This window comes from Epargyreus clarus, unplaced genomic scaffold (assembly GCF_041222505.1).
Source record: "Epargyreus clarus isolate Ecla_fem2 unplaced genomic scaffold, WU_Ecla_fem_2.2 ptg000007l, whole genome shotgun sequence".
Classification (NCBI taxonomy): Eukaryota; Metazoa; Arthropoda; class Insecta; order Lepidoptera; family Hesperiidae; genus Epargyreus; species Epargyreus clarus.
This window is the reverse complement of record NW_027332215.1, coordinates 16,239,090-16,261,266: the sequence shown is the minus strand read 5'-3', so window position 1 is coordinate 16,261,266 and position 22,177 is coordinate 16,239,090. Positions and strand designations below refer to the sequence as shown.

At 34.5% G+C, this 22,177-nt stretch overlaps 3 protein-coding genes across 3 annotated transcripts; 2 read left to right on the top strand and 1 right to left on the bottom strand.

The window, feature by feature from the left end:
• Positions 1-239: 239 nt before the first annotated feature.
• Positions 240-3,717, bottom strand: LOC140743525 (uncharacterized). Its single transcript, XM_073074858.1, has 4 exons — positions 3,340-3,717; positions 3,062-3,137; positions 1,147-1,224; positions 240-339 (listed from the first exon to the last, which is right to left on the bottom strand). The coding sequence occupies exons 1-4, from the start codon at positions 3,551-3,553 to the stop codon at positions 243-245; spliced, it is 465 nt and encodes a 154-aa protein (XP_072930959.1). The 5' UTR covers positions 3,554-3,717; the 3' UTR covers positions 240-242.
• Positions 3,718-5,313: 1,596 nt separating this feature from the next.
• LOC140743524 (rhythmically expressed gene 2 protein) lies at positions 5,314-6,806 on the top strand. The gene has a single exon (XM_073074857.1). It carries the CDS (start codon positions 5,508-5,510, stop codon positions 6,237-6,239), a length of 732 nt encoding a protein of 243 aa, XP_072930958.1. The 5' UTR covers positions 5,314-5,507; the 3' UTR covers positions 6,240-6,806.
• A 1,598-nt stretch (positions 6,807-8,404) lies between these two features.
• On the top strand, positions 8,405-18,480 carry Eph (Eph receptor tyrosine kinase). Its single transcript, XM_073074856.1, has one exon. The coding sequence runs from the start codon at positions 8,792-8,794 to the stop codon at positions 11,828-11,830; it is 3,039 nt and encodes a 1,012-aa protein (XP_072930957.1). The 5' UTR covers positions 8,405-8,791; the 3' UTR covers positions 11,831-18,480.
• Positions 18,481-22,177: the final 3,697 nt, after the last annotated feature.

Genomic DNA, 22,177 nt, shown 5'->3' with positions numbered 1-22,177 from the left:
GTAGCAACAAAAAATTACTATTTTAATATCATAATGTCACAGATCCGGAATATATTAGTAGGTTTTATGTCAAGGGTACAGCTAGATGTTGTTCAGACTAATTGAAGCTTCATAAAAGTTGGTATCAATGAAAGTTAGTAGCTGTCGAATCCAATTGTTTTTATTTTTGCTTCATATTCTGATGTTATTGTGGTATGTGCAGTCTAAACTAATCCGATCTGTACCCATAGATTGAAGACTGTTTAGCCACCACAGCCGCAGCCTCCCATTGGCGGGGGAGGAGGAGCAGATCCAGATGGGCCGAAGCCTCCATACTTCCTGGTGGGGGGTTTGGGTGGCCTGGAATCGCATTTAAAATAAAATATTAGAAAAGATAGCCTTTTTGTTACAAAATAATTCCTTACTTAGAAGTACACATTGTACACAAAATCTATACAAGAGGTGCATAATTAATTTTCAAATCAGTTTCATTACGATTTCAAAACAATTCACAACATTATAAAGGTTGCTGTGGGTATGGACATATTTAATCCCAAATATTAAAATTGCATACAATTTTGGCAGAACATTTCATTTAAGACAACTTATTTATGATGCCAACATCTTAGACTGTGACTGGCACTACATCTGTAATCTGCTCCAGGTAGGACCCTTGCTTCATATGACTTTGTACAAAGATGTCCATAGGTGGCAATGACTATTTACCATGGCCTTAACATTTATGGCCGACCTCAGTTAGGATTCTAATCTTATTTCGGGTTGATTACAAATAACCATGAGCCAGTTCCCACTTACCATTAGATGGACTACAAGCCTCAAAAAAGGGAAAATTGCCTGGCTGTGTTGTTAACATATCATAATGAAAGGTGGTAGAACCCCTTGTAGTTTGACTCCGGGGGCACCATCGCTACACCTATTTCTGCCTATTAACAGAAGTGATAAGCTCTGCTGTGTTCTGGTTTGAAGGGTGTGGTAAGAGAGACATACTTTTCCAAGGCATTCCAGCCTACTCCTCAGGGGTAGTGGCGCATCTGTAGCCGACCTCAAGGAGGAATGTCTAATGGTATCTGGGGTTACCATCAGGCGGACTGCATGCTCGTCTGCTACTCACATATTATAAAAAAAGAAAAAAATTAAAATACATACCCATCACCCGGAGGACGGTAGTCCCTCACATACTTATTGCCGTGCTTACTGTAGTTGGGATCAATAAGCGTCTGGATCCTGGAAATTGAGATTGTTAAGGATGTTAATGGATTACACACCAGCATGGGAAAACCATCCTAATAGCTTTTATGGTTCAACTCAGAAACTACAGTCACCTTTAACTATGACTTATGACAGTAACGTCATGTACTATAGTGTTTCAACTTGAAACTCTCTTTGATCAACCTTGGACCTATCTTATATTAACATCCTAATGTAAATCCTATTTGAGATTGATTACAGATGTCAATGGATGGGTGTCGAGTCAGTATTGTCATAGTTTTAACCTTCATGAAGTCTGGAGCTTAAAAGTGTTGAAAGACATACACTGTCCGACAAGAAACAGCTGTATGTACAAATTCAGAGGATCATTCGCTGAGCGATAGTTGTGGTGCAAATTCTCCCAACAATTTAAATTTCCCTTGTTTTGTAACAAGATTCTATGTGAACCACTGAACTGTTCCTTTCAAATGCTACAAATAGTAGATCCAATCAAGGTACTAACTACTCGATAGCTCTAATTCAAATTCTACAACCAGTCTATATAGGTACAAACGCAGCTAACTTGTGATCCAGACGAGAGCTCTGGTCCAAATATTATGAGTAGGTAAAGATATACAAATTAAGCTGATCTGTGACTGCAACCCTTTTGCAAAGCTACCTGATTCAGGTAGCTTTGCAAAAGGGTTGCATCACAGGTTCAGGAACCGGCTTGAAACACTACAAACACTTGATCTAGATATTAATCAAACTGATATCTAAGAACTGCTTAGTAGATCTATTCAGATTTATTGATCTGATCTAAGTTGATATAGGTACATATCTAGCAATTCTTTTAACCGGACAGCATTGATTGAAACATTATGAAAATTTGATGTTGGTCCATTTTTAATGTTTTCAATAAGCAATAATCGCATCTCATATTAACTCCATTGGTTACAATATTGCTTCCATATTATGCTCCTTGAAGATGACGGGATGAAATAGCTACAATTCCATCCTGAGTTAGGCCCGGTTGTGGATATATACACTGTCAGGACTGCAGACATGTGCAGTTAGCATGTGATCTCAAAAAAAGGCATTCAAAGGTAAACGTGGGGTTTTAGCCAGTAGGAATTGAGCATATTTTCCCCAAACAGTGTATTTAGTTATGAATTGAACTAATCTATGAACCCCTTGGCGGCTTCAGTTCTAATGTAACAAATAATAATTGATGTAGTTAAATGGAGCCAATTAATGTATTACCTCGTCCAAGTGCACAGCGAAAGTGTTATTCCCAAACTGGGGAATAAATTCAACACCTATAAACTAGTGATTTCAATGGAGACCGACAAATTGTATCCTTATATTGCAATGAGGGTACTTCAAAGCTGAAGTGTAACTTTTATATCCAAAAGTCTCTCACTGTCGTTCTCCTACTCATCGGGATCAAATTGGTCCCTTCCTTCCATATAAATTATTGGTATTATGTGGTCAGCCCATTGCCACTTTTGCAAATTTACTGAGCAATGACGAAAAGATAGTTTGATTATTCGGATTTCATCATTGCAAATCATGTCTCATAGTGAAATACTGAGCATAACAAGGCAGAGCACTTTCCGAGCTAAGCAACTGAATTTCCCAAATGCTATCCAATGGAGTTGGATTCTCCGAGCAGCCACCTTCTCAGAATTGGACGTACCCATCGGGTCAATGGCTAAGGTGTATCAACAACATCATGGAGAAGCATAAAAAAAAACAATTTGATCATCGTTGTTGCTGATTGCAAACATGCATCTAACAAAGGAAGATGTATCAATAGCTAACATCAATACAATCTTACATAGAAAATTAAAGAATTTTAAAAAATCCTTACAGCAGGCAAAAGAATCTCAGGACAGCTCGCAGCCACTTATTTAACGAAAATGGGGTGCGCTCGACCAAAGCTCCATCTGTAATTAAAGATAAAATCATTTTGAAATAATCGACCGAACCGATCGAAATTTCTCGAGAAGTGTAGAAGAAATCACAAACTGTTGCTTTAGTGATAAAAAAAAATGATTACAAAAATAGGTTCATGGCTTCATGAACTCTGACGTGGCCCAAGAACAAATAAATTAAAGGAAAATATAAAATAATAAACCATCTACGTACCTCGTGTCACATACGCCATGGTGATTTGATGCTGTCGTTTTTCTTGATAATTAGGGCTTCGCCTTTTATCAAAACACAAACACTGCAAACGGTACTCACTCACTGAAGTCACTGATTCAACTGGTTGTTGAAAAAAATCAATATTATTGAGTTTAGATATTGACATTTGAGATAAGGCACACCCACACCCTACATAGGCATGTTCCAATAACATACCGTAAACAAAAAACGGTTCATAATAGATTATTCTGGTATACTATGCTCTAAACTCTAACAAAACCTACATATCTTGTAGGATTTATAAATGAGAGAGGAGAAATGAGACGAGAAATGTATGAAAATAAATTAGTATTGTTAATGAAATGAAATGAAATATATTTATTTTTGTATAGGCCAACGGCGGCACTTACAAGTTGTCAGTTACAATATTTTCTTAAACTACTACCGGATCGGAACGCGACCTCTACTGAGAAGATCCGGTAAGAAACTCAGTGGGTTTGTCTTTTTTAATTTTAAAAATAATAATTATTCTCTTTTTCATTTTTTTTAAATGCCATTATTTTTACATATAATTAATAAAGCATTAGCTCCAGTATTTTGCTTTACATTTATCTAAAAAAAAGAAGTTTGTTCAGCAAGATACGTTATAAAAATAATATAAGAAGGAAATCCTCCTGAAGCTTACATTATATTTAATTAACTATTTTACTGTTCAACAGTTCACAGTAGTTAAAATGAACAAAAGGGGCATTGAATAAGATGAAAAGATTTCCAATAGCATAAAACTCATTCGACAAGAGTTGACAAGACGGTAAAAATTGATATGCTTCTAATATCGTTTTACATGTCGATATAAAACTAAATATCGGCGACATAATCGTTTTCAAATAAAGCGTTCATCCATAGATAGAGGATGTTGGAACAATTATAGTAAAAAAGAGTGTTGCCTATTCTAAAATGTAATTCATAAAATTGATAAATAAGCTTCGATCACTTATAAGTTCCTATTAGTGATCGAAGTAAATAAGTCAATTATAGTCTGATTCATAATTAGGTGTCCAAAATGTAAACAAAGAAATGTCACTGTCAAAATTAACAAGAAACAGAAACTGTAACAAACTCAACAAAAACGAAAATTTAACAAATATACACAATTTAACAAACGCGTTATGTAAACGAGAAAATATTCCAGTTCAATCACAATCACGAAAATGAATAATATAAGTTACGAAACTTAAATGACAGCACAAGAAATGTCTTGGATTCCGATTGTGTTACCATTATCACATTTTAATTTTCTACCATAAACTTTGTTTTTTATTATTATTACTGTATGGGACGAAATTGAGGTGATATAAATATTAGAAAATGGGAATTAATCTTAATTTATTTAGATTATTATTTTATTATTGTTGTATTACTTTAATATCGACAAAAATAAGAAACTACCATTTCTAACGTTTTTTCTTGATAGGTCAACACCTTTGTTTACATTTTGGACACCTAATTATGAATCAGACCGATTGTGAAGTAAAAAAGGTTGACAATAAATTATTATTATAAATCTACAATACAAAAATAAATTAAGTCCAATGTAAATTTAACTAAAGAAAATCTAAAAATATACATAGTAATAAAATTGAACTTACAAAATGAGGCATGGTCTAAAAGTCTTTCTTGTGGCATAGTCATATATTTATATATTTCATATTATACAAACTTAATTACAATATTTTAAGTCCTTTTGCCGTCCGTAAATCCTATGGTTGGACGTTAACGAATGAATTCTTACAAGATATTTTGTATTGATTCGCCTTATAATTACTGTAATCATATTAGATGGTGAAAATTATTACTGCCTAATAATACTCATACGATTATAGGATTGTGTTTTTAATCTATGTGACAGGTTATATCATAAATCATTGATTCTGATTCTATGGGCTCTATTGCAGACGAGTAGGTATAGGTAATCTGTAATTGCAGATAACATGTCGATATTGTCATAACAGTCAAGTATGTCTGTCAGTCAAATCTAAGATCAAAAACAAAAAGGTCTTTTTTTTCACAACAATGTAACCGCTCAAATATGATAAAATAATGAAGAAAATTAAAGTAAGCAGAACCAGTTCAACTATACCAAAGTACATGTACGCATTTCCAATATAATGAATCTCAAGTGTTTAAAATTAGTAACTTTCGACGCCACTAACACGTTGCTAAAATTTCGGGTACCTCCATGGCAGTATTACGCAATCGTGGCTCGGGAACATGGCTTCCAGGGAACAGATAATGATATAAAAAATTGCTTACTGGACAGTTACAAAGTAATGCTTAAGAAATATCCGAATTTTGGAAGAACAACAATATCTTGGGAGAACTGGTGGACTCAAATAGTCAAAATGACGTTCAAAGGGCATCTACCAGTAAACGCTAACGTTGACAGTATTGCAGTAAAATTAATTGATGAATTCAAAACAACAAAATGTTGGTGCAAAGCTGAAGGCAGCGAGCGGTTGATTAATTTGTTGCAGAATTCTGGAGTGTGCTTAGGGGTCATTTCGAATTTTGATCCTCGTTTACACGAAATTTTACATAACATAAAGCTAGATAAAGTGTTTCAATTTGTAGTAACATCATACGAGAGTGGCATCAGTAAGCCTAGTAAAGAAATATTTGAATATGCTATCAAAAAGAGTGGTAAAAAGTTGAAGCCATCTGAATGCCTGCATATTGGAGATGATCTGGAGAAAGATTATGTTGGTGCTAGAAATGCTGGGTGGCATGCTGTGATTGTCTCTGGGAATGTCAAAACTGAGAACCCACCAGCTATGGATCATGTGTTCAAAAATTTAGATGAATTAAATTTAGCTATAAAAAAAAAAACATTAAAATTGTAAACTATATTTATTTATGTGACCATTTTGAATACCAATGTCTATATGTTTATGTAATGTCTAAGTTTCAAAATTTTATAAACAATTTCATTTATTGCTCGACGTGAAGTTTCCCTTATTAATTGGGGGTTGCTATAGTCACGTTTGACTGTTCAAATTGACTATTGATGATTTTGTTTATGTATGACTTGCAGAACAATCTATAAGTCCTTATTTCATTTATACAGTGGTATAACATCATAACAAGAAGTGGTACTATTTGAAGTTGATAATACATAGAAACAAATAGCATTACTTCTGCAATGCTTGAATATAACTTAAACACAGTTTTTATAATATTATATAATTTCAGCCAAAGTAGTTGTACTGTCGTTAACTGTCGTCGTTGGAACTGATAACATTATAAATTTAAAATGTTGAATTACATAGTTTTAATTGTAGTATGAACATTGTTTTTACTTTTTTACTCATTCTATGAATGTATGATTTAGTTTGTAGTTCTTTGTAAGTTTTACTGTATGTTGTCTTGTTTCCAAATTGTGAAATAAAGGTTTTTATTCCAACAATTGAGTAAGACTTTATTCTGAAGGTATTACCATCATTATTTTAATACACTTATAACATTGTTGGTATGACTAGAAACCTCACTCTATTGAAATTGTTTCTCATAACTGATACTCGTAACATACATACCATTACTTTAGACAATTAAAAAGTGTATTAATCAAGTATTATTGCTTAATTTACTAATTTTAACTTGATAATAATCACAAAGGTACAAAATAGTCAAAATCCCATGGATTTTGTGTTACTATTCGATTAATACAAAGAATACAAGTATACCATTTTGCCAACAGAATTATTTTTATCGTTTTACTAATTTTCTATTTTACTAAATATCGTTTTACTTAATCTTTGTTTTGAATATAGAATAGATACGTACAGACAAGTACCATATTCTATGAGACAGTTACAAGGTGGTAGAACCCTTTGTGGTTCGACTCTGGCAGCACCACCGCCTCACCTATTTCTGCCTAATAACAGCCGTGTTAGGCGCTGCTGTGTTCCGTTTTTAAGGGTAAGGGAGACATACTTTTCCGAGGCATTCCAGCTTACTCCTCAGAGGTAGCGGCACATCTGTGGCCGACCTCAGGTAGGAATATCTAATCCTATCTGGGGTTGATTACAGATGTCCATGGGCGGTAGTAGCCACTTACCATCAGATGGACTGCATGCTCGTCTGCTACTCCTATATTATACAAAAAAGTTTCTAAAGATTTTTATAATGTATTTTTGAAGACGAAAGTAATGGACCTGCTCCGTCTTTATTAGTCGATGGTCCTGCTATTTCAAAAATTTTGCTGCACCTAAAAAGGTCGCAGAGCCATGGACTTAATGATTTATGAGTTCTAGATTTGGGTCTTAGGTCCTTCTATTTCTAAAACAATTCCGTAAATATTTTTTGAATTGAATAATATCAAATTTGGTAACCTAAACAGTTTTTAGTTCCAAAATTCTAAATTACACGTGGCGAAACAAACATAGATACTTGAAAAAAGCGCGAATTTTGAATTTATCGATATGCTACTCCGCAAATTTTACGCATCTCTGCTATCATTTGTATCGTACAAAACAGCTTAATCAAAATAACATTGGGTTTAATATCTTCTGTATTGTTTAATGTCTCCTGAAATGTACGATAATTTATCAAATCAAATAAAATAACATCTATTCTTTGTTCTGCACATCTGATCATGTTATAATGACGATTGTCGTGTATCTGTTTCCACCATTATAATATGTAAATATTTGGTTAATTTTCTTGAAGCAATTCTGTCTTTTTTCTCAAATCAGTTATTTTTTCGTTTACATAAAATTGGCGCCAGTTTGCAAGTTAACCATAAACCTTAATGTGACTAACATAATATTGTTAAATAAAATAAATCCACTTATGGATATAATTCATAGTATTATGTGAAAATTAAAATAAGTAAGAATCTTCTTTAACACTATGGATTGATTTAAAAAACTGCAGCAAAACTATCAAAAATACATACATTTTTTTAAATTGTTAATGTATATTAAGGCATAATGAAAAGAGATATTTTGCCTAACAAAAAAGTTGTTATACTATTATTTTTATTTCCAATTACAGTCGGAACCTGGCAACATACAAATTGCTGCGCGTCCATGTCAAGAAAGTGAATTTTGATCTGTGTAATTCGGGATCAATATAAATTACAAATGCGAAATCCTCACACAAAGTAGTGTAAATTGTGTTCATGATTCAAGACAATAAAAAATAACGTGAAATATCATCATCGAAGTACGTTGGATGGAGTGTTAGATAAGTAAAAGTGATTACTAAGAATACACTGCAGTGAGGAGAAATGACGGGGCCGTCCTTTATCCTCGACAAAGTGAAGTGCGAGCACTAAGCTGCAACGACTAATGAACTCTAACTTTTTCACCATTATGTAGTGAAATTGGTGTGGATTTGTGTGTTTTTCAAAGATTAGTGTCGTATTTAGGGGATTTAGTGTTATGCCGTCGAGATGATGTGGTTTTGTGCAGCGGTGGCGGCCGCGTTGATAGCTTTTCCGAGCGTACGGGGAGAGCAAGTGCTGCTTCTCGACACGACCACCGAAGCAACTCTCAGCTGGACGCGGTTCCCGTACGGCCCGCAGGCCAGTACGCCGGGATGGCTCGAGGAATCTTATACTAACTTCGAAAAACAGATCAATTGGCGCTCGTACGTCGTCTGCGATGTCGCTCATCACAATGTCAATAACTGGCTCTGGACTCCGTTTATCGAGCGCCGAAACGCTAACCGAATATACATCGAGATCAAGTTCACAATTCGCGACTGCTCCCTGTTTCCGGGGAACGCGCTGAGCTGCAAGGAGACCTTTAGTTTGCTGTATTATGAGTTCGATGTGGCGACCCGCGAACAGCCGCCGTGGGAGCCCGAGAGTTACAAGCTAGTGGGCAGGATAGCTGCTGGAGAAGGAAGGTTCAACACCAACTCTGAGGTCCATATCAACACTGAGGTAAAGAGCATTGCTGTTACAAAAAGAGGTGTGTATTTTGCATTCAGAGACCAGGGGGCATGCATTTCAATATTAGCTGTGAAAGTGTACTACATAACATGCCCAGAGATAACTGTAAACTTTGCTAGGTTTCCTGCTACTCCCACAGGTAGGGAAGTAACTGTGATAGAACAGGCAAATGGAACATGTGTTGAGAATGCAGAAACAGCACCGGGTGAGGCTGCCCCTGTATATCTCTGCAAGGGTGATGGAAAGTGGACTCTGCCCAGTGGATCTTGTAAATGTCGTGCTGGCTTTGAACCTGATGACAGCAACCAAATCTGCAATGAATGTGCTCCTGGTAAATTTAAATCTCACACAGGTGATGATCCCTGTATACCATGCCCTGATTATTCTGAGTCAACAGCCTATGCAGCAGCCGAATGTAAATGTGTTCCAGGTTTCTTCAGGGCAAAGAAAGACCCCAAGAATATACCGTGTACTCAACCACCATCAGCCCCTGACAATCTCACAGTAACATTTGCTGATCAATTCTCAATATCTCTAGCTTGGCAACCACCACATAAAACAGGAGGACGTAGTGACGTAACCTACAAAGTCCATTGTACTAATTGTGGCCCCCATGTTGAATATAGGCCAGCAGCAAGTGGTCTCAACAACACACGAGTAACTGTAATGGGATTGGACCCAGTGACAGAATATAAGTTCCAAGTGTTTGCTTCTAATGGAGTCACAGAATTAACAGGTGAACCCCCTAAAAAGATAGAAATAACAGCTGTAACTGAAGCATCAGTTGTGAGTGTGGTATCTAAGCTGAGGATCCTAAATGTAGAAAGTGATAAGTTGTCGCTTACCTGGAACCCTCCACCCATTGATTTAACTGATCCTGATGATACAATTGAAAGCTATGAAGTGAAATGTTTCCCTAAAGATAATTTAGAAAAGGGCACAAATACAACCCTGAAAATAACAAAAGAACCACATGTTACTATCACTGGTCTTAAAAGAGACACTGAGTATGGTATTAGGGTAAGAGCTAAAATGAAAAGGGGTTGGGGAGAATTCAGTGGAATTGTATATGCACGCACTGGGTCTGTACTTGAAACAACCTTTGTTGGCGACGAAGAAGGTGCCCAAGTGCGTTTAGTGGCAGGGGTCATGGTTGCTGTGGTTGTTCTCTCTGTCGTCGCAATCATTGCTACAGTACTATTCTTACGTTCACGGTCTGATGACGAATGTGATAAGAAACAACCAAGTGATTGCAATGCTCTTAATTATCGTAATGGTGAAGTATATACTGGCCCGGAGAGACCTACAAAAACGAGCAGCAATGCCACTACACCACTATTTGCTGGAACAGGATCTAGAACCTATATTGATCCACATACATATGAAGACCCTAATCAAGCAGTCAGAGAGTTTGCCCGTGAAATAGATGCTTCATGTATTACAATAGAAGCTATTATTGGGGGTGGTGAATTTGGTGATGTATGCCGGGGTAAACTCAAACTTCCAGCCAGCTGTGGTCAAGAAATTGATGTTGCAATAAAAACTCTTAAACCCGGATCTACTGAGAGGGCCAGGCGAGATTTCCTAGCAGAAGCATCCATAATGGGTCAATTTGAACACCCTAATGTAATATTTTTGCAAGGTGTGGTTACCAAGTGTAATCCGATAATGATTATTACAGAATTTATGGAGAATGGTTCATTAGATACTTTCTTACGTGCCAATGATGGTAAATTCCGCGTTTTACAATTAGTCGGCATGTTACGCGGTATTGCGACTGGTATGCAGTATCTTTCCGAAATGAATTATATTCACCGTGATCTCGCCGCTCGCAACGTGCTCGTAAATTCGCAACTTGTGTGTAAAATTGCAGATTTTGGCTTATCTCGAGAAATAGAGTCCACAGCCGATGGAGCCTATACAACTCGTGGTGGAAAAATACCTGTTAGATGGACTGCTCCAGAAGCAATCGCATTCAGAAAATTTACATCGGCTAGTGATGTCTGGTCTATGGGCATCGTTTGCTGGGAAGTAATGAGTTTTGGTGAACGTCCATACTGGAACTGGTCTAATCAAGATGTGATTAAGTCAATAGAGAAGGGTTATCGCCTTCCAGCGCCAATGGACTGTCCAGAGGCAGTGTATCAGCTTATGTTAGATTGCTGGCAAAAAGAACGTACCCACCGACCCACATTTGCCAGTATTGTCAAGACATTGGACAAACTGATTCGTTGCCCAGACACATTAAGAAAGATTGCACAGAATCGTTCCGCTGATCCACTTGCAGGAGACACTCCTGATTTGATCCAATTTTCATCTGTTGAAGAGTGGCTAGAATGCATCAAAATGTCACGTTACATCGAGAAATTCAGGGCTGCTGACATTACAGATATGGATGCAGTGGTCGACCTTACTGTCCATCAATTAGCAGCTCTAGGTGTCACACTCGTGGGACATCAGAAAAAAATTATGAATAGTGTGCAGAGCATGCGTGCTCAGATTCGTGTCAGTGGCCCTTATGGTTTTCTTGTTTAATATATAAGATTTGTGCTGTGTACGGGAATGAGAACTTAACAGTTGACCATAAAGTGGAGGTTGGTCTCCCACAATGACGTGATTTAAATGCAATGGTTTACATTATGAAATTAAAGCATTTTGTATATTTTTCTAAAAAGGAACTGTCATAGACTTAGCCATAGGATTAATGACAGAGATATCTTTTCATAGATATTAAGGAAAATTATCAAGTATGCTGTTTATATACATGTTTTTTATTATTTTTTTTTTTTTTGTATTGTTATACTCTTATCAACATGGCAACTTATATGACAGCTATCTTGGGATAATGTGTAAGTCGTTCAAATACCCAGCCTTATTACTAGAAAACAATATAGAAATATAAACCTGGTTAAAGTATAAAGCTTTATTAAACAACCGTCTTTAGGTTTTGTACAACGAAATCAGAGCCATAAAATTTTTAAATGAATATTAAAAGGAACATGTGTTTGAAAATTAAATTATTTATACTTAATATTTTAGTTCCTTGCTAGCCAGTGTTAGTATTGTACAAGTAACACTATTATGATCTATGACTGAATTTTTTATTGTGATTTTTTATCGATAAAATTAATTTAGAACTCTGTGTGTCCATATTTCAGTATTTTGCATAAAAGTCTGATACGAAATCGTAATTTAAGGATATCCTTACGAAAACTTTTTATAAATACTTTTTAAGTAAGGGTTGATATTGAATCGAGAAATTCTTAATGCTTTTTTATAAAGAACAAAATAGAGCATTAAAAGTATGAAAGGTTATTTTTTATCATTTGAAAAAGAAATATAAAATATGTCACAAATAACAATAATAATGATTTTATCCAATAAGTTTTGTTATTAATCCGTCTCAACATAAAAACATTCCGAACAGCAATTGTCATTTTTATCTTATAAAATAAAATGTAGGTAGCTAAATTTTCTGTAATAATTTTGGTGTAATTATGTTTAAAATATTAGGTTTATGAAAAGTTACATAGGTTTTTAATACTCATGCTTTTTGCCAGTTACAATTATTTTTAAATATATTATATCAAAACACAAGAGAATGTTCAATACTATTGTGATGAAAGAAAGTACTTAATAAACTTGCCGCAACTACGCATTTATTTTTTTAAGTGATTTATTTTGCATGTACATAAGGCTGAATGAATTTATTTTTCTTTTTTAATGTTGTACTTTGTTGTCATACACACGTCTATGAATACGCGTGAATAGATTACGAACTAAACCTGGTACTGCCTCCACACACTTATCGTATTGAAATTAGCCTGAGCTGGTCAGAAAAAGCTTTATGTCTGTGTTTATGAGTATAAACATCATTATAAGCTTGAACTTCGTACAGACGAAGATATGCAAATAACGTCGTTTACACTCTTAAATTGTCGTCATACATATCAGTAAAAACTGATTGGCTCAAGCCGATTACGTGTCTATAAGTATGAGGAGACCCTGCGTGTCACATAAATTCAACATTTTATTACGAGTAGCAATACGATTACATTTCAATGATAATATTTATTGTTTAATATATAAATTAAATTCGATTAAGCAATACGTAAATCAAACGTAAGAAATAATTATGTGTAATTGTTCTTTATATTTGTATGTTTCGTGCAGACATCTCGGTAAAAAGGCTGTGTTAGTTTCACATATAAAAGCTTTGATTCATATACTCATAATATAGAAGATGGAGCCTGTTTTTAGGAATGAGAGCCAGATTAGTCTTTGAGTGGAAAGTTGAAAACTTTTTGTGGCTGCCGAGTTTCAAGTGAGCCATAGTAGTGAATGAAGACTGGAATAGACTACATGCTTAAGAAAATCACAAACTATTGTATCTTTGAAAGTTACTGCAGGCGAACTTGATGTCGCCAGAGATAAAAAATAAACAGTAGAGAGGCGAGCGCTTGGAAAATGAGGCTCCGGTTTTAGTAATGTCCGAGTAGGAACTGCAATATTTTTTTAATGAATGCACAAAAAAAACGTTTATCAGAATAATTTTGATGGAAGAATATTATTTTGTTTACAGCTATAATCATTTCGAAAAATAATATTTTTTGAATTCAAACGTGAAATATCATAACATAAAACATAACAAAGGTTACAATATAAAAACGACATCCACATGCCTCGCTGTCTCCGCTTTCGGGATGAGTCACAGTCTCACAGTAATTGTTTCCGTTCTGATTTACTTCCGTGAGTCGCATTTTTCGAGCGTCACTCGTCTTTTTTTTTGGTTTTTTTAACGAGTGAAGCACAGAGTCTGCTCGGATCGTGTGTATGTTTTGAGGTACTTTTGTCTCTCTCTTACTTGCGAACAATTTAGACATAGTCGAGTATGTTATACTGCCAATATAGTTATAGGTGCTTCGCTTATGATTCGCAGCTTGTGTTGTGAGTGGTTATACTACCATGTGTGACCTGTGAAGCTATGCGACTATTTGCTAAATTTGTAAGCAAAGCGATATATACATATTATATTTCGGACATCGTATCGCATATTAAATTTAAGCGATTGGCTTGTTCATTAACATTAAGATTGGCTTAAAATATATGTAAATTCATACCTGTCTTCATACAATATACATACATCTGTAAATTTCATTATGTATGAAATAAATGCAACATTAAATTTAAAAACAAGGAATATGATAAAAAGCAAGTTGTATTTAGCGACGTCGCGAAGGCCGCCGACAGATCGCGCCATTTCGAAGAGTAGGTACCTACATAAAAAGTGAATGTAATTTAATACAAATTCTAGCGCATAGAATATGCGTCGGTGCGGCTTTTGCGGCAAGCAAATGCTCGATACGTCGGGCGGTGGTTTTAGTGCGGTTTCAGCTTAAAAGACAATACCGACAAAATTATTGACTGGAACACACCGACATAATATTATCTTTTCTTACCATTGGTAATTCTTACTTTGTAATGTAAACTTTGGGATATTTTATTAACTGATTTTTTTTTCTTTTAATAACTGAGTAGCTATTTATACAAACTGTTAACCATCGTGCTCATTAATTAAAGTACCAGTACATTTAGGTATCATTAATTTTGCTTTGTATCATGAGCTGCGCGTCATATTGTATTTTATTTATTATTATGTACATGATTTTCAACGTGACATGTGATATGTGACTTGTGATTATTGCTAGTTCATTGATTTGAAGCAAGATGTAAAATAAGCAAACTATATACAATTTTACGAAATTAAACACAAAAGGAAGGCAGGAGAAAATATTTCCCTAATTAGATTCGAGTATGACACTCTGCACTGGCGGTGAAGACTGTCATGTGAAGTCTAGCGCATACACGCCCTTTATTAAGCTTACGGGTAGCTAACCGCAAGTTTGTATAGCGTTAACGTGATTGATTCGCGTTACAATTAATGTCCGCATTGTCGAAGGCTCTGCATGTTGACGGACTAGATTACGTTTCCTAATTAAACTTGTCCACGCGTCTCGCATATCAGCCTTTGATAGTTGATAACGTTGCAGACGGCATTGTCCGCTGTTAATTGGATTTAAACGGTACACATTTGATTTCGTGGCACGTATTGATACTATTCTAATTACGTGTCCTACGTGAAGTACGATATAGCGTTCGTGAGCTATCGCTTCCTAATAAACTATAAACGATGATATCTTTAACTTTTAATTTCAATTTAAAGATTTTCTAACAACGATCTGTGATTATTATTTTTATATAGGTGACATTTTAAAATTATTTATCTAGCTTGTTCTTTATGTGAGCGAGAAAAACATAAACCATCGTTTTACACGTAGGTATAGACATATTAGAAGTATATTTGTTATCTATAAATTTAATTTCTATTTACTACAATATGACTGACTCAATGATTCAATTATTTTTGTGTTTAATGTCGAGCACTGACAGTGGTTTCTATGAAAATCTTCGAAACATGATCTTTGCTATGAATTAGGTCGAACAATAAACAAATTTAAATCTAGAGATGTCTATCATAACGTAATGCACGAATATGTAAAATATACCATCTTGCACAAAACAAATTGTAAGTATATGTATACACAATATTACTCTTGCTTCGTCATGAGCTAGCCATGTAAAGAACACGATGTAATACAATGTAGTACTTGTTGAAAATGTATAACGCAATGAAATTATTAACGCATATGTAAAGAGTATTTGTTCATGGTTCATAAATAACATAAACATTACAAATTAATATGAATACGACGACTTTGAACTATAAAATTTTATTGGGACGAAAATTTATTTTTCTATAACTGATATGTTATATAAAGCCAAATATCAAAGAAAATATCCAGAAATCTTATAGTTCAAAGTTGGCGAGTCCAAGACAAACCAATGTGAAATTAGAATGTAAAAATGGTTAAATCTTAGAATATAAATATGAACATTGAAATCATTTAGCAGTTCTGGTATTGCCATTAAAATCAATATATGTATGAATATGATTTCATCCGGATAAAACATTTTATTGACAATTTATTATCTCACAATACAAAGACACGCCACAAGCTTAATGTAGCGAGATGTTTGCGTCTGTGGGAGTTCTTCATTACATATTCTACGGGTCTTCTACATTACATACTAAGATTGATTGTTTATCCGTTATGATATATTTTATGACAAAAACAATCGCTACTAAGTGTGAACAGCTTCACATCGATGTCATTGATAATTAAGAAATTAGGTACTCTTAAAATTGAGTATATGGCAAATATTTTTTCGGAGTCTTCCCTATAGAAAAAATCGGTCTAATTTGCCTGATGTTATTCGTAAATTATTTATTACAAATTATGTACGTTTAATTGTAATGATACATTTCTAGCATTGAACTACTTAGTTGGACAAACGGCCTTTAGTATTCCAGTCAGATTAAATATTGCATGTTTAACTTTGTATTTAGATGTCTATTAACATTCTTAATTAGCTTAGTAATTCATTAAATTCGTAATTTGAATAATTTGCATTTTAATGTTCGTAGGAATATAATAGCATACTATATAAGACCAACAAATCTGACATGATTCACGGAGAACATGTACTCATGTAATATAAACGAAAGCAATATTGTAACACCAAATTTTTCACATTTCACGTTAGCAATAATGGATATATATATAATATTATGTATACATATATGTATAAGTATATTGAGGGGTCAAAAACATTATTTATGACCTTTTTTATTTTTTAAAAATTAGCTAGAATGAATTGAAAAAAGATTTTTGATACATTGGACCTAGAGAAAAGTGTAAGATAGATATAAAAGAATTAATGTCCAGTAATCTGAAATAATGATCTAGGGTAGTGCCACTTCGAAGTTTTTTCTTTGGTATATTCGTAGAATTCATGTAAATCAATTAGTATTTTGTGTAGTTTTATTGCGAGTTGATGTCTTTTTGCTGAAGTTTTGTGGTTGGTAACGTAGCTAGGTGTCGATTCATTCAAGAGCTTATTCTTTCGCTATCGATTTATACTTTTTATTGCCTTTATTGTATAGAGTGGAATTAATAATAAATTTAATGTTGTATATTGTGTCTCCGATAATAATCAATACGCCTAAAGCAATAATTACGCCTCACCTAGACGATTTTAAGTCATCTTGATCGTAAAAGAATTAAAAGTTATTTACCTTCACCAATATAGTCGCGACTTTCCTCATCGGTTGGCCTTGGTACTATGTGTCTTTAATAGGGATGTTGTCACATTTTCGGGAATACTGACATATATATATATATATATGTACAAAAAAGTCACTAATAAAAAAGTCATCCAATTTTTCTTTCTTTAATTTTACCTTAACACGTTAGGTATATTGAAATGTCATTAGTGAATAAATATTTTGTTTTATTCACTGGTATTACAAAATACTTTTTTTTCGTAATTATTAAAAAATACGACATCCCTATTACTTAGGTAAGAGATAGGATACAAATAATAAACAATTTTGTACGTACATAATACGTACTAAGTTTAAGATGAATTTAAATAATGTATTAGTAATTATGTTTGTATATACGGAGGAAAACCATATGAGCAATAATTATTACGGTAAAATTATAATAATATTTGTTAAAAACACGTATATAAGCTACAATGCAAACCGATGCGGAGAGTATAACAAGTTTACAACACATGTGATATGTCAAGATTTAGAGCCATATTCTTAATTAAATAAATACTTAGTCTTAACATTGCTTATGCAAAGTTTAAGTAGGACTATTTATCGTTTATACTGAAGACAATCGAATAGTTGAACCGTAGTAACACCAATCATAGCCTAATTAACTGTAATTCATAGAACGATCTTAGATTTATTTATAAGATTTTTATATTATAGAGTTTGCAGGAGCGTATATTTTTGCCATGTCAGGGATAACATTTGTTGACTTGTAAACGACGAAGAGAATACATTGAGAGTAATAGTTAGATTGACACGTTCTTGTGGTTTGGAAATGTCCCTTGAGACAGTTACGATTTTATTAAACGCTCCTGCAGATAGTATACAGACGTTATAGAGTAAAACTTAGGCAGTTTTAAAGTTTTAAAATCGGTTTAGATAAAACGATAAAAGTGTAAGCTTGGCTATAATTTATGTAATAAACTATTGATACATAATATCGCAGTGTTTTCATTTTTTTACCCTTTTAACATTGTTTTTGAAATGTATAGAAGTGTAGCTGAATTAAGTTGAGCAATTAAAACATTTTTCACGTATTTGCTAAAGAGGTGCAAAAAGGACAACAACAATATCTGTGAGAGACTGAGGTGCATGCTTTGTCTGGCGTGCAAATTGTGTTAGGTTCACTTCACGGAAAAAAATCTAAATGAATCTACAATAAGCTACCATAGTGAAGCTAAGTATTAGATGTGTGTATAAATTTAAAAATATTCATTTGAATGACGATAAATTCATGCTTGCAACCTTAATAGTCGTCTGCTATTTAACATATAAGAATCTGATGACTGCAAACTGCAACACCACAATCTTCTGCAACTCGAAATCCTATAACAATTTGGTTAATCCATTTCTCTATCATAAAGCGATAATAGAAAAATAAGTTGGTTGATATCCCTTTACGCGAATCAAATTAAATAAGTGAACATCTTAAAGCTGATAACAGTAGATTAGTACGTCCTTAGGTCCACAAACCGGTTAAGAAGTCATCGGATCTTTTGGAAGAAGCCGTGTAGGTAGGTGGGCGATACTCGCACTCTTTTATTTTTGTACATGGTCTAAGGACAAAACTTAATTGCTAATTACGTTTCCTCCGAGCTAAAAGGTTCTGAATCGTAAAATCTCAGCTTAATTCACCAATTCATGAGTATCTACAGGCAATGTTTGCAATTTGCATCTTTAAATATCTTACCAATTAGTTAAGTAGGTAATTAACCAAACTTAAACATTATCTTATATATAAAATTCTCGTGTCACAATGTTAGTTACCGTACTGTTCTAAAACGGCTATACCGAATTTCACGAAATTTTATATGCATATTCAGTAGGTCTGAGAATCAGCTACTATCTATTTTTCATACCCCTAAGTGATAAGGGTTATTCACCCTTAACATTTTTTTATTTATATGGCAACACAATGTTTGCCGGGTCAGCTAGTTTTTGTATAATTTGTACAAATTGTATTACAATATGTTTAAATTTATACAATCATTGTATCAATTTTAATCATTCGATCTTATTTAATACAACGATAAATATTAGGTATTATTATTTAGTATATGAATGAGTTCGAAAAGAAGTGTGCAAACGATTGGGAAGCCTTAGTCACTAAGTATACTGGCTGCCGCAGCCACGCCGTTTTGGGGTTCTACTCGGTCAATTTAATTACATAAATGATGAGTTAAAATGTCGTTTGAATTATTTAAATACATATGAAAATGTCACCACATTATTATTTTTTTACACAGCTGAAATAGAAAACGAGCCTGGAGACCACCTGATGCGAAATGATCAAATCGTCCATCATGAATATGTGTAACTAATTCCATAAAATTATAACTAACATGGATTCTACCTGAAGCCCATAACAGATATGTTGCACACTTGAGTACTAAAAGCTTACTAAAAGGATTGTCTTATATAGGTATGTATTACAAGCCTAAGTCAGCCGGCCCCTCCACTTTTCACTGAAATGCAATGATGTAACTATACTGGTCCTACCACCTAAAGATTATACTTACAACAGTTAGGTACAAAACAAATATAGGTCTGTGATAGTAACCTACAACCTACATTTTTTTTCAAACATATTGTCTATCATACTCGAGAATATAAGAAACCATGACAGGTGCAGAAAAGCCAAGGCCCCCAGTCCCCGGCGGCCCCGCTATTCCGGGCTATGGTAGCGGCCAAGATAACGGTGGGGCAGGGGGTGCTAAAAATCCCCGGAAGAAAGTCGGCTACCACACACGACCACATCTGCACCTGGCAACATACAATACCAGTACACTGAGGACTGACGAGAAGACACAGGAGCTGGAAGAAGAGATAGACAAGTTAAACTGGAGAGTTTTGGGATTATCAGAAGTCCGAAGACAGGGGGAGGACACGGTAATCCTTAAATCCGGTAACTTGTTCTATCACCGGGAGGGCGAACACCTGGCTCAAGGAGGTGTCGGGTTCCTCATCCACAAATCCCTCGTTAACAACTTAGAAACGGTCGACAGTGTGTCGGCAAGGGTAGCCTACCTTATACTCTAATAATATCTAAACGGTATTCGCTGAAGGTCATACAGGTATATGCGCCGACGACGACACACCCAGTTGATGAGGTTGAGGTTATGTATGAGGACATAAGTAGAGCCATACATATCTCGAAAACCCATTTTACCGTTGTTATGAGGGATTTTAACGCCAGACTAGGCACGCGGAATGGTGGCGATCTAAATGGTCCCTTTGGAGTTGGACAACGGAACCACCGAGGCCACTTGCTTGCCAACTTCTTAGAGAGGGAAGACTTCTTTATGAAGAACTCTTTCTACAAAAAGAGGGCACAGCGAAAGTGGACTTGGATAAGTCCCGATGGTACCGTTAAGAACGAGATAGACTTCATTTTGGCAGACAAACGGCACATATTTAATGACTGTTGTCTACAGAGACAACAGGGTTTCTATTATAGGTATAATTGGTTTAATTTCAGTTTTATCCAGTGACAAAAGTTGTAAATATTGTAAGTATATTTCTACAAGTTGGGAAATTATTTTTTGTAATAATATTCGTCATCGTCGGCAATAATTTTTTGGATTAAACCTTAGAGTAAAGTGGTATTCGGTACGATATTAGTATGTCTAAACATCTGTCCACATTGCTCAAGGGTTTGACTGACTAAATACTTTTATTCGGTAGGGTGTCCACCGTAAATACCATATTTAGGTCCCTTTACTTTTTATTTATTGGTGCCTCCCAAGAATTTACATGGAAAGGCTGTGAGGCCAATTAATTATATTATGTTGTATTAAAAAAAATAGTTACCATTTCATCAAACTTTTTTGCACCCTAACACCCTATCTCGATTTTAGTATTTAACAAATTATTTAAATAAAGCAGACGGATAAAATAAAATAATGTTGTACGTATGTGATTGTTCGTACACAGACTAAACTTTTAAACGGAAATAATATTGATTGAAAAAGAAATACCAAAAACTATCCTATAAAGTAGTCCGTTGTTGAATATTTAGATACGTTCCAATAATTCTGGTTCCAGTGGTATGTGTTTCTACCCCTGGAGAATAAGTTGAAACGTCACGGAGAAGCATGTCTTCCTTACCACACTGGCAAACGGGAACGCATCAACGCTAAATACTGCTGTTACTACGAGATTAAGATGTTGCATTCGTTTCTCCGGAGTCGAACCACAAAGGGTTCTATAACCTTCAATATAACTTTTTTTTTCTTTCCTATAATTTTTAGGGTTCTGTCTATCCGTCTGTCACAGGGTTCTATTTCTGGAACCGTAATAGATCGATAAGTACTTGAAAATTTCACACAATATGTATAATAGTAGCCACTATAAAAAATACTAAGAAAAAATCTTCAAAATAAATGGTGGTTGCCATATGTACAAGATCGTTATCTTTCGACGTTTTTACTTTATCTATTGAGCCGCAATAGGTAGACCGTTGTTCTTTTTACAATGCATTTATTTCTATGGCTGCTATGACCACAGCTAAAAATAAAAACTAAATAATGGCACACAAGAATTCGTGCGCATGGTGACTCGCACTTGGGTAAATATTTTATTTTGCTATTATCTACATCTGTATTAGTATTCTGAGGTACAGGGGGTATAAAATAAAA

Excerpts from the sequence above, each read along its gene's own strand:
- LOC140743524 (XM_073074857.1), top strand. The coding sequence starts at position 5,508 with ATGAATCTCAAGTGTTTAAAATTAGTAACTTTCGACGCCACTAACACG.
- LOC140743525 (XM_073074858.1), bottom strand. The coding sequence starts at position 3,553 with ATGTTATTGGAACATGCCTATGTAGGGTGTGGGTGTGCCTTATCTCAA. Across the intron at positions 3,138-3,339 it reads CATGGCGTATGTGACACGAG|ATGGAGCTTTGGTCGAGCGC; the intron begins GTACGTAGATGG and ends CTTTAATTACAG. Across the intron at positions 1,225-3,061 it reads CTGAGATTCTTTTGCCTGCT|GATCCAGACGCTTATTGATC; the intron begins GTAAGGATTTTT and ends CTCAATTTCCAG.
- Eph (XM_073074856.1), top strand. The coding sequence starts at position 8,792 with ATGATGTGGTTTTGTGCAGCGGTGGCGGCCGCGTTGATAGCTTTTCCG.